Source organism: Macrosteles quadrilineatus, unplaced genomic scaffold (genome assembly GCF_028750875.1).
Source record: "Macrosteles quadrilineatus isolate MER2022 unplaced genomic scaffold, UCM_ALF_1.0 Scaffold_5__1_contigs__length_97177068, whole genome shotgun sequence".
Classification (NCBI taxonomy): Eukaryota; Metazoa; Arthropoda; class Insecta; order Hemiptera; family Cicadellidae; genus Macrosteles; species Macrosteles quadrilineatus.
Window position 1 is genome coordinate 94,591,335 of NW_026542598.1, and position 12,705 is coordinate 94,604,039.

Consider the following 12,705-nt stretch of genomic DNA (forward strand, 5'->3'; position numbering starts at 1 on the left):
TACTAATATATTTACACTTGAACTGGTGACTCTTAAGACGGTAAATACATGAAAGGTTGTAAGTGGTGATCGATTTCGATTGGTCGCTCCAATCATCATCAGACCCAATAAGGCGAATGACCAAACCTTTCGCTTATAGGGTCTGATGATGATTGGAGTGTCTAATCGAAATCGATCACCACGTATAAGTGTAAATATTGTTATTAGACGAATATCTTTTTGTTTTTTCAGGTGTTTTTTTTAATATACCATAACTATCTATGCAATAGAGTTGCTAAAATCAAACTAATTTCTCGTTTGACTAGTTTTGAATTTCTAGTTGAACTTTAAAAAAATTCACACAAAAAATCTTGAGTGTCTGTTTTTAGTGGTTACAACGGTTCTTCCAGACGGGGTTTGAAATTTTTCAGAATCCAAGAAAAAAGTTTATAATTCATGCTGTGAGAAGAATTTTACGAAAAGTAACTTTTTAAGTGAATGCAAGATGGTTAATGCATTATTGTTGATCAATAAATACAATAAATCCTAAGTTATCACTGTAAAATTTGTACTTTTCCACTACATTGATATTATCACTGGTACATTTAAATCTACTCAAACGATTGCAATTAACGGTATACATACGACCACAAAAAATATTTCTTCACGGTATAAGTTTCTATATATGTTGAATTAAGACTCACTAAGAGACTTACGAACTTTCAAACCACGGGTAATTTTACTCATATCGCTAAACACTAGACCATTTAGTTGTTAAGAGTAAGTTTTTTAAAAAAAGTGCAATAAAAACATTTCTTCGCGGTATTAGTTTTGATACTCCATTAAGATTTGTAAATTACAAACTTTAGTTTAAATTCTCGGTTGATTTGAGTCATATCGCTAAACACTAGACTATTTAGTTTAGAGTTAGTTTTTCCAAAAAAAGGGTGCAATAAAAAGCAAGTTGTACAAGGAAGGGAGGACCAGGTCAGGCCACAGATGACATCAAGAAACATTGGACGAAATACTAAGTACCATTTGCACTTCGGATACCGAGCTGATGCTCAGTACGTACATAGTCACGCCCACGTTAACTGGCTGTCCTGCAATATATAATACACCTTTACTCTCATATACAACTTAAAGTAGTCACAATTTTGTTTCCTCATTCCTAACTCGATTTGTGTTCAAATTTGGAAAGTTGTGAAATGATAGTCGAAAATTTGAGTCTACTGGGGATACTTTTTGTGTTTGAATTTATGTGCTTCGAAAGCAGTGCTACAAGTGTGAGTTCTAGAGTAGTCCATTTATATAAACATGTTTTTAAATCGTACATTACGGGATTTAGAAACGTTGAAAAGTTTTATAGAAAGTTAATAGATTCAGACCTCATTTATTTGTTGACATTTTCAAAGTGATTCTTCCAAATGTTATAAAAGTTTTAATTACACCTCACAAATTTTTGGGTAAAGATCGGTCTGGTTGAATACAATCCTTCCAAAGCATACCAGCTGAAATAATAAACTGGTCACTAAATGAACAAGCATGCCAAGTGGTGCCGTAAGATCTAACGTGCCCGCACCGAGGCAACCGGGGAAGGCAACCACTCGCAGACCAAACTGTCTCTATAAAGGTAAAAGCTAAAATCCATGCATGTCAATAAAAAGGCAACTACCGTCTGAAACTCTATCTCCTATAACAAAGACGGATAAAAATCGTTCCTACAGAAAATAAAAAATCAGCGCAACATGATCAGGATAAACATGTTCCCCTGAGTGGTTTGGATGTGTCCGAATACAGATTCTTTTTGAGTGACTACTGAACATCGTGAGTGTCATTGAGTGAATTCGAATTGTGGTCTTTGCTTTTTACAGTCGAGAAAAACGTTTATCATGAGTCATTTTTACTGCAAATAAAAGTGCAGAGGTAAAGTTTACTACGTAGTACCATCTTGACTTCATTGAGAGAGCCAATGGAGAGGACATACATCGTTACACCCACTTCCACGGGAGTTCCTGGAAGTAACAAAAACTCAAACGAGTCATTCTAACACTTTAAATTACTCAAAGGTGCTGTTAAACACTTAAAAACTCAATCGAGTCAATCAAACCCTTGAAATTACTTAAAGGTCATTCTAAATAAGGAGGTAAATGAGTCATTCTAACACTATAAACAAGTCATTCTAAAACTTTAATTTACTCAAATTAGGTATTCAAACTGTATATTCAAATATTCTGTACGTTTTGTGCCAATATATCAATCATTCATTCAAACACTCAAACTCAGATGTGTCGATCGAACACTCCAAAACAGCTAAAAAGATCATTTTGAACACTTTGAGCAACAACAAAAAAATCATTCAAACTCTTTAAACACTCTAAAAAAACAGTCCCAGTAAGTATAAGAATCTGTCATACTACAGTGTACAGACAAGAGACAGATTGTTGCTCAGTATTCCTCTGAGCTACTACTAAAGTATAAATAATATACTGCATTCATCTCTTTTCAATGTAGTCTCTTGTGAAAATATCTTCACCAACTTTACCTTAAAACCTTCAGACTGAATCTGATCATAACATAGTTTCAGGTAAACATTATTATCAATATTAACTTTAACTTTTAGCTGTGCTTTATTATTTTATGTCATTAAATTAAATCTCAAAGATATGAGTGGACTCTTTAATCTATGGTTGAATGAAAAAGTAGGTGAGCCGACAGCCAAGTATATTACTCAGTTTTAGATGCATTATACCCTTTAATCAGTTGGAATTCGGTCAGTTAAAATGTTGAAAGTTTAATAAAATTTGCCCTGTAATGTTTTAAGTTTGTATAGGCTATGGTTGGATGTATAATATCTCTTTTCCACTTTTCAAGGTATTGTGGGATGAGTGTTTAGTTTACTAAGCTAAAAGTAAGGTTAAATGACAAAATAACACTGTATAACCAACTAAGACGTAATAAGTCAAAGTTCACCATTTAAAAATTAAAAGTCATTGTCATCTCTCAGTGCGTTACTTAAGAAAAGTTAACACATTAACATAGAAATATTGTAGTAAAATCACCGAACCGAACTGAAAATCAAACAAAAAGTTTTTAAATAAAACAGGATTTGATTTTTACTAACACTTATCTGAGGGACAGTGGTGGATTACCCATTAGACACAAGCAGACAGAAAAATAAAAATAAAGTTGTTGTAAAAATAGTTTGAAAATGTTTAAAAAACAAACAAATTTAAAGCCAGTTTTAGAACATTTACTGGGGGAGAACCCCCAGACCCCCTGGTAGATCTTGCCATGTGGGAGTCGCTGAGGTCATAATCCACCACTGCTGAGGAAGATAACAAATTCTTAAATAAACCAAATATATCCCTTAATTAACTATACCCTTGACAATAGCAAGTAGGTACCCCGCACAGATCTCCCCCTCGCCCTCTTAAAATTCACCACTAAAGTAAACTGCATGTAAGTATACCAACTGATTCATTGTAGCAAAATTACAATCAACTGTTTTACTAAACCATTTTCAAACAGTGTCTGCTTCAGTGACATTTTTCAGCCGTCAGCAGAATACTTTCCAGATGGTTTGATTGAATTGACAAATCAAATAGTAGTGTGTAGTCATTCGTTATATAAATCAGGGGTTTTCTTACAACTCATAGACTTTATGTATTTGACTTTTGATTCCCAGTTAGTGTTATTCCTCTAATCACTCACAACTAGTCAAACTTAGTAAAATGATTGACTTACGTCCGTAGTTGGGTCGTACTCGTTTGTCGTAACTGATACTGAAGGAATCGAGAGTTGCCGAGATGTTAACGTCGCCCAGCATACTGCCTCCTCCCGTCCTGGAAATAAATTTGTTGAACCACGGAACATCGTAAAATAAATTTTAAAATAAAGTCCTTATTGTTTACACGACACTGCACTTTTCACATCAATCCCCTTGAAAACGCCATTACACATCCTGTTAGAAACCTCTTACATGACTATTTCCATCAAAAAAACTTAATAACTCACCTTTTTTCTAAATCACAATGAATATTGTATGTTCTTGCATCCAAACTTTTGAAAAAGTAGGGCATTCAATTCCGTTGCAACCAAATTAAATCCCATTGAATGATAAAGATAGGAATTTGCAACTAGATTACTATCGATTAACCTTTATCAAGTATCCCTTGTGGACAAGTATTTAGTAAAACATTTTTACAAAACTAGAAATTGAACAATAAAAAACGTTTTTTATATAGATAAATATATTTCTGTGCAAAAGGTTAGATGAAAAAGTTTAAACTAATACTCGGAAAGTTGCGGTTTCAAACTAAAATTTATTACTGGATGAAAAACTAATATTGGTATCTGCGATAACAGTGGAACCCCGAAATGAGAGGGGGATGTCGTGGGGGAAGGGGCTGGTTTGTATGCAGAAGCGACAAGCAATTTGGATAGCTTGTTTGTTAAAACTGAATTATAAAATCAATGCTAAAGGCAAAGAAGTTAAAATACATACCAGTAAGTTTTTAAAAAGATTAATCAACACGGAGTAGCAATTTAGATCTGTGATCAACATTATTTTTCATCACTCCATATCGAAAGTAACTATTTTCAATAACAGCTGATATCAAAGAAAGTAGTTGTTTCCCAAGCTCTAATTAATAGCGAGGGAAAAAGTATCAGCTGATTTTCCCTCGCTCTAAATTTACATTTCCTCACCCTGGATTAGTTCTATATTTATCAACCACGCGTGCTAGTGTTTTTACGGTTTATTTTAATTAATAAAATCTGCTGTTTTCATTATTACACAATCTAAATGTATATAGAAACAGGCATTAGATTGTTTTACTGTGTTTTAGCATAGTGTGAGTTTGAAATTGTTCAAAATATGTCTATTCCTGATTATTAGATGAAAACAGCTTCAGAAGTAACTAACCGTCTTCCACCAGAGAAATCTCAGGAAAATATATGAAGAGCAGGAATAGGAATACAGAAAGTTTACAGACCGAATTACATGTTAAGTCAATTAAAGTAAGTGGTGGATTAATTATTAATATATTAATCTAAAAAAAATCTATAATCATGAAACCCCATACGTTGTGAAGTAGATTTTCAAAGATAAAGAGTCGTCTAATACTAATACTATTTTAATACTTCTGATGAATGTTATTCTGTATGTGTGTATTTTTGCGTCGTGATGAAAAGTATAGTTCATAACTCGTACCGAAAGCTATTCCCCGACACTTCTCCATTATTCCCGTCCACGGCTTCACCTCGTATGTGAAATTTTGTTTTCCTGTGTGATGAATCTTGAGCTTGCGCAGAAAAATGACACTTTCGGTCCTAGTAATGAAATATACCATTTTATTGTTGTGGTGTTTTTCCATGGCCTACGTTATGATTTTTTTATTAGAGCGTTTTAAAACCATTTTATAAAATCTCACTATTATGACAAAGTTTATCAGAAATCCGTGAACTATAAGTAGGGCCTATATTTTAAATTGGATAAAAAATACAAAATACTACTACCTTTTCTTCACCCCCTCTAGAGAAATAAATGTGAAGGTTATTATTATATTATATTTTAGCTAAAAACTTTAGCTAAGTTTAAATAGTATACATTCTGATTTTACATTACATTTTATACAGTACACCGTACACCCCTGGTTTGAAAGTCTTATAATGTGGTGTCATAGAACGTTTGGTTAAGGCAAGGGCGGCACCTGCTGGATCCATACTGCAAACCGCAGCACTTTGGCGACTCGCCCGTAGTGTTCAATAGAACAAGGCGAACAAACACTTTGCAACGTTATTTGACTTTGTGATTTTATTTCCTAGGTTTTATCACAGAATTACAGAATTGTTTCCGCACACAAGGCTAGGTCTAGAGGGGGTCGGGGTATTATCACTTCGATAAAAATGCATTGGTTATTGACTAGATTTGAACCCGGGACCTCGAGGTAATGTGTTTTGGAGAATAAGTTACAATAGCTTTTGATCCGTAATTTTGCAGCGATTGGGGTGGTGACGTACAGTTTTGAGTTAAAAAAAACGATCGCTTAACGGTACTAAATTTTAACCAAAATCGTTCGGGCCATTTTTAGACAAATTTGTTTTTCCAGTTTTTTTTTAGAAAATCATGTGAAAATTGAAATCACGTATATGATGCTAGCCACGCTTTTCAGACTTGAGGGACGTGTTCAAGTCCCGGAATATCCAAATCCTTTGTGGGGATCGAGTCGCTTTCGCAGTTTTAGTTTAGGTATGATTGCAATTTTGTTTCAAGCTTGACACAAACCAACGGACGAAGTATCATACTCTATAGATCATGTGTGGAATGTGAAACCCCGGACTAGTTTGGCTGTGGGTAATTTGCCGCCGCTCTAGTCACCCAAGTTTCCATAACTTCTCAACTTTCGCCATCTTGTTCTGGCACGATCACAAAACAAACTGGCAAAGACAAAACAACGCAGGAACTACAGAACTACTGACATGGCAAATGCGGCCTGACGTTTTGTATTTCTTTTTGTTGTAACTTGAAATTTTTCGACTTTAAACTTGAAACATATTTCACAAATTAATTACAAAGCCATATTAAATCGTTTTATTTTCATATTTTTTCGGGGCTACGCCCCAAAATTTTTCTGGGCTTCAAAAATTTCAATGTTTGTATTTTGGATAAAATGTAAATATATCAATCGAAGTCAGCTGCAAATACAAATTTGACAGTTTGTTCAAAGAGCAGACAGAGGTTAAGAGGTGCAGATTCTGCTCCCTAGAGATTATAAAGTTTTATGATTATAGCAACAACATGTAATTACAGTTATAAAGGTTTTGGCTAGTCATAAAAAATTAATTTTAACATATTTAAACAATAAAGACTAAAAAAGTATAAAATAATTTATAAATAAAAAACTTTTTAAAATGCCACGTTTTTAAACGCACTTAAAAGTAGAAAATAGTTGATAAATATAGGAGAGGAATTGGCAAGTGTAAAGGAACACTTAAAAGCCGTATGGTGGGGAGATTGGGCTCGTACGTCTTTGTACCACAGCACAGAAAACATACTACTATAACCAGGCAAAGCTCTCTCAAAACGCTTAATGGTTTTTACCATGCGGTTGGCATTCTGGGTTATAGTAGTATGACCACACTGACCACAGTCAGTTGGCTGTCCCTTGACCTTGAGCTTGGCGACAGGAGTCCACTCTGTGATAACAATGTTGACGTTATCTCTTGGGCCATAAAAGCTAGAGCCGAACTTATCGATTTAAACTATAAGCCTTGGTTACAACGAAATTATTTATGTTCGTTATGCAACCTTCAGGAAAATGAAACAACATTTAACTTCATAGCAAAATGTCCTGTCTTTCAGCATTTAAGAAAACGGTTTTTTGGGGAACAAACTTTAAGTCAAATGAATTATGATGGGATGAATTGGCGGATACTTGCTAAATATTTGAAAGCCGCTTGGAAATATTGATGGGCATTGATAAACGAATTTAACTTTGACTAGAGCGTTGTATAATTAGATATAGTTTTTTGTACTTCTGTTCATTCCTTGTTTTATGTATTTCATATTAATTGTGTTTAGTTGACTGTATGTAACAAATTGTCTGTCTCTCATCCTCATGCTCAGAGTACTTAAATTTGGATGTGTTTTCAAGTAGCTTTTTATTTTTATACTTTAGAGATTGTTATTATTTTTACTAAAAGAATATTGCTTTGTACCAACCACAACAGACGGTTTTATAACCATTGTTGATTTATGCTTTTATGTAATGTAGTAAATGTTTTTTTGTGAAAAATAAAGCAGGTTTCTTCTTCTTCTTCTTCTTCTTCTTCTAGTTTATAAATATGGGGAGAGAATAAATACTTGCAAGATTTAAAACGAAAAACAAGGGGCGCATTCAACAGATAATAATATTTCAATAGGGATAATCGTAAATTAGCTATTGCATGCGCCCCTTTTTCGTTTTAAATTTTACAAGTATCCATTCTCTTCACATGTTTATAAATTATTTTCTACTTTTTAGTGCGTTTAAAAACTTTATATTTAATTGTTTTTATTATTAAATTGTTACTTCAACTCCGCGTGAAATTGCGAGTTTAAAATATACTTTATTTAATTCTGTTTATATTTTATACTAGTTGTCTCGTGCTTTGCAACGGGAAGAGGATGCTTATATAGCCTAGCCACCTAAAACATAGAGTTCGCCCAGTGGTAAAAAATTCGACCATAAATAGGTAATGTTCAAAGTTTATTATGAAAATTCTTGTATATTTTGTCACTAGCAGAGTACCCGTCCTTCGTACGGGATTGGCATATAAGTATAAAATGCTTATTGCAGTTATACTCAAGCATTGCGTTTGCAATGGGGGACGACACAATTTGATCAAATTTGCTTCTTTAAATTTACGGTATACTATACACATTACACACATTACACACATACACATTACACATCTATCATAGCCATAATATTCTACCACTTCACCTAAACAATAGAGAAAAATGAATTGTTAAAGATTCGCAAAATATCACATATGATGATTCATGAGATTAAAAACATAAAAGTAAACTAACTGTAAACAATCCCACTTTGACACTTCTCATTGCATATCATAGTTTTTTGTTTATGATATAACTTTTATGTTATGATATAAGTTTTTTGTTGTTGCTTAGTTCAAATTAACTGTTTCCATAAATGCAAAAAAAGTAATAATGCTGCACCCTGTTGGTAAATCTTATAACTTTTAATGCTTTTGCATACCATAGAACCAACTTTTTAAGTCGAAACAGCTGACTAAATTCTTTTATCCCCTTTAAATATGAATACTCATAAGGTTAACATGGGGAACCACAGACCCACTGGGGCGGAGCCCGAAAGGATTTTTGAGATAAGAATATGCCTATATGTTAATCGGGGATGTTGGCTATAATCATGCCAAATTTCAGCCAAATCCGTCCAGTAGTTAATGCGTGATTGAACTTCAAACAAACAAACAAACAAATAAACAAACAAACACACAAACTTTCACATTTATAATATTAGTAAGATAAGATAATCTGACGTATTTTGGTGGTACTTATTTATTTCTCAATTTAATTAAACATTACTAAAAAGCTCAGGCTATTCAAGCTGCACAGTGTTTTTATTGACAAACAAACCCTACAAAAGTAGTTAATTGACATTATAAATCATAAAATATTTCCTTGGAATTAACAATTTATTGATAAAACTAACAATTAAATAAATCTATTACGAATACATTATGTATTATTTAAATTTTTGCATTCACCAACAAGGATCAACCCGGCAAACGTTTACCCCTTAGTTGAGCTAGACCTAGCCTAAGTGGCTTAGCTACCCAACAATTCTATGTATATGTCATGGCCTTCTCTAAGAATAAGAATAAGAAAGTGGATCTAATGTAATCATTTCCATTTGGCATCTAGTATCTATATTATTAATATTTCTTTTTGATACACTGTACTTACTATTGTGTTAGTTATAACTCTTTCTTTTTATGATTACTGTAAATTAAATGCTCGAATTTATACTTGACATAATAAGATTCCTCATTGCATTGTTTGTACTATATATTTTATTCACCTCGTCGTACGTAGAACGGGCACACAGCTAGTTAATTAATTAAATCAGTCTAGTAGAACCGTAGATTTAATTGTCAAATACTTCTAGTTTAGTATCTTCTCACCGCTATAAATTTGGAGGTTGCTTAGCTTTTTTGCAAATAACTTTTAAAAGGAAGGTGATGTTCTGAAAGAGAATCAGATTTCTTACAAAAAGCTATTATGCATTTTTTGAAAATACTCAATAAAGGCAGCCTAAAGTTGGCGGCTACAAATAGGAACTTGGAAATATAATCTTGAAAAAAAAAACACCGCATTAATGTATTCTTGTTTTAGAGAATTTCCCATATAGGGAATAAGCTATTACCGTAGTACTCATGGTAAGACCTGGACACGGGACCGATTTTTCTTCGTTTTGAGGTCCCTAGAGGCCAAAAACACAATCCGTTCAAATTCATATATATATATATATGTGTGTGTGTCCGTCAGCACGATAACTCGAGCAAAAATGATCCGATTTATATTACTTCTCTGTGATTTACGGTAACTGTATGAGGAACATAATGTGTAACGCTAGTGCAAACTGCCTTTGCTGCACTCCAAAAAAATATTTTTTTTTTCTCTCGTGAGTAGACGAGTGCCTTTACCCACTTAGTTACACAAATGACTATTTTTAGTAGTTTAACAAGAAGTTTTGATAATAATTCGGTCAAACACCACACTTATGCAACTACCGTTTAGGCTCGCATCAGTTCGCCTATTCACCACTAGATCTCACTACCATCGAGGCTCGCAACAATTAACGCAATGACCGCTAGATGTCCCAGCAATCGGATATACTCAGTCCACCGTGGTTAATTTATTAACTAATATTTTTAACAATTTGAACTGAATAAAAGTTAGAAACAAAATATTTAACAGAGAAAAAAATAGAGAGCTATACATTTTAAATGGTTTTTGTCGATTTATAGCCTTGGTATTTGACAAAGACACATTTTCATCACTTGACACTCGCAGTGATTTTTAGGTAGCTCGTACTAGACCACCGTACTAGAGTATGTGATGTTTAACTACTGTTGTAGCCTAGGCTAACTACAAAATTCTATTCTTTAAAAAGCCGAGAGTCGTGTCTCTTACCTGAGACCGATAATTGGCTTATTAAAATGACTGCGCTGGCACACGTGTTGATTGGTTCTGCCCTGTCCTTGGCTTTTTGGTTAATTTTTAGTTTAAATGATAAGATTATAATCCTAATCGAATAAGGATTAAGGAATCATTATTTTATTAAGCTTTCATAGGTTTACATTTAACTATCACCCTTGTGGTATTTCGGTATCTGCAATAGATTTTAGGCTACGCTCTCTAATGACTACCGATATCAAATTGGCAAATGTTTTTAATTAATCTACGTGCACAGGTTTTTAGTTGTCTCGATTTTATGACTATGAAATATTGGGTTTTGGATTCGGCGAGTTGATTAATCATCCTATATTAAATTTGAAACATGTTTCTGTAAGTCTCATATACTTTGTATTATTTTTTGTAAGTTATTTTACAAAGATGTCTTAGTTTTGATAAAAATTCGATCAATAAACACTAGATGTAATTGCCGTCTAGGCTCCTAACAGTTCGCCTAATTACCGCTAGATGTCTCTACCGTCGAGGCTCCACACAGAGTTAACCTAGTTGTTGCTAGATGGCACTGCAATCGATCATAGTCAATTCTCACAAGTTTATTTATTTATTAATATATATGACACTTCTAACGGTGTAAAAATAAGAAACAAAATTGACTTAGGTTTATAAATTGCAAGCTATATATTTGAATTTGCATTTTTTTCTATTTAAAGCCGTGGTATTGGACATAGACACATTTTCATACGTCGACACTCGCAGTGATTTTCAGGTTGCTTGAGCTAGACTACCCCACTCAGTCACGGTTTGTTAATTTTTGTTAGGTTAGGTACGAGCCTACGATTTACATTTACATTATTTTAAAAGCCGAGAGTCGTGTCTCTTACTTGAGACCGATGATTGGCTTATAACACCCAGTCACTGGATCTACGTTATTGTCCATGTTCTCTTTACTGTACTTTGATCAAATGTTAATTTTCTAGATGAATAGGTAACAACTAATTAATTCGGATTCATTAATTAATTCAAGCTAATTGCTTTCATAATTCCTAGCTCTGCGTTTTACATCCATAACGTATAATTGTTCGCTTAATAATGACTGGATAAAATATTTGTAAATGTCAACCTGTAAATTTTTTTGCAGTCCCGATTTTATGACTGAAATGTTGGGTAACTCATCAGGAACAGTAGTTTTATCACTGTATTTAATTTTAAAGTGGTGCAAAATATACGTCATAGACTTTGAATAATGCAAAACTTTGCGAGGGAGAACGGGAAGTTTAAAATTCCCCGTCAACTTGCTACGACAGTCATTTGCCGTAATATCGCGTAATTTCAAAGGTTAAAAGTTAGGTTAGTTTAGATTAGGTTAAGTTAGTGTAGTGTAGTTTTATTTGGATCCAGCTAGCGCAGTGACCGTAGATGCAGATTTGTCGCGCAAACTTACCTTGCTACTCCAATAAGCACCACAGCGGGGAATTTGTGGGGACAAAACAATTCCCATTTTCTCTGGCTTCTACTTCCTTACCGGTCTGTTGTGCCAATATTGCCTTTCCGAACCTTACAGGTTAACCTTTCTTAATACCCTCTACCAGTCGTGCTATTCCAAATCGGCTAAAAATGTGTGGCAATCGTTCTACGGCCATATGGGTTGTTATGAGGGAAAAATTTGGTTTTCTCATGTTCTATCGTAAAAACATAAAATTTAGCTATTTCTCTCTAAACCATTTTTAAGAGCGTGAAAAACAAATAATTTAGAATATTAAAGTGTCCATTAATGATTATTGGTTACGGAGAAAATGATATTTATTCTTATGTAGAATAAGTAAACTATTGTATTTTGATTGTTTATGGATATGTTTTGATTAAACTTTACAAATTCATTTATTATATACTAAGCTATTAATTTTTCCTTTAATACACTTTATTACCCTCCTTGTATCAGCAAACCTACGTACTTCTTAAACATAATGCTTATTTAAATAGGGGGTATTTATCTTTAAATC

At 33.4% G+C, this 12,705-nt stretch overlaps 1 protein-coding gene across 5 annotated transcripts in view; it reads right to left on the reverse strand.

The window, feature by feature from the left end:
* Nucleotides 1-12,705, reverse strand: part of LOC128995899 (gamma-aminobutyric acid receptor subunit beta-like) — a 32,891-nt gene that overhangs the window by 15,936 nt on the left and 4,250 nt on the right. For 2 of the 5 annotated variants that reach the window (XM_054420943.1, XM_054420941.1), the window contains exons 2-3: nucleotides 3,727-3,824; nucleotides 1,015-1,082 (exon numbers count right to left, since the gene is read on the reverse strand). In XM_054420943.1, the coding sequence (XP_054276918.1) occupies nucleotides 1,015-1,082; nucleotides 3,727-3,824 (166 nt within the window). Of the gene's footprint in view, nucleotides 1-1,014; nucleotides 1,083-1,926; nucleotides 1,995-3,726; nucleotides 3,825-12,705 lie in introns of those variants that run through there. The other 3 variants (XM_054420942.1, XM_054420940.1, XM_054420944.1) reach the window with 2 other exon arrangements.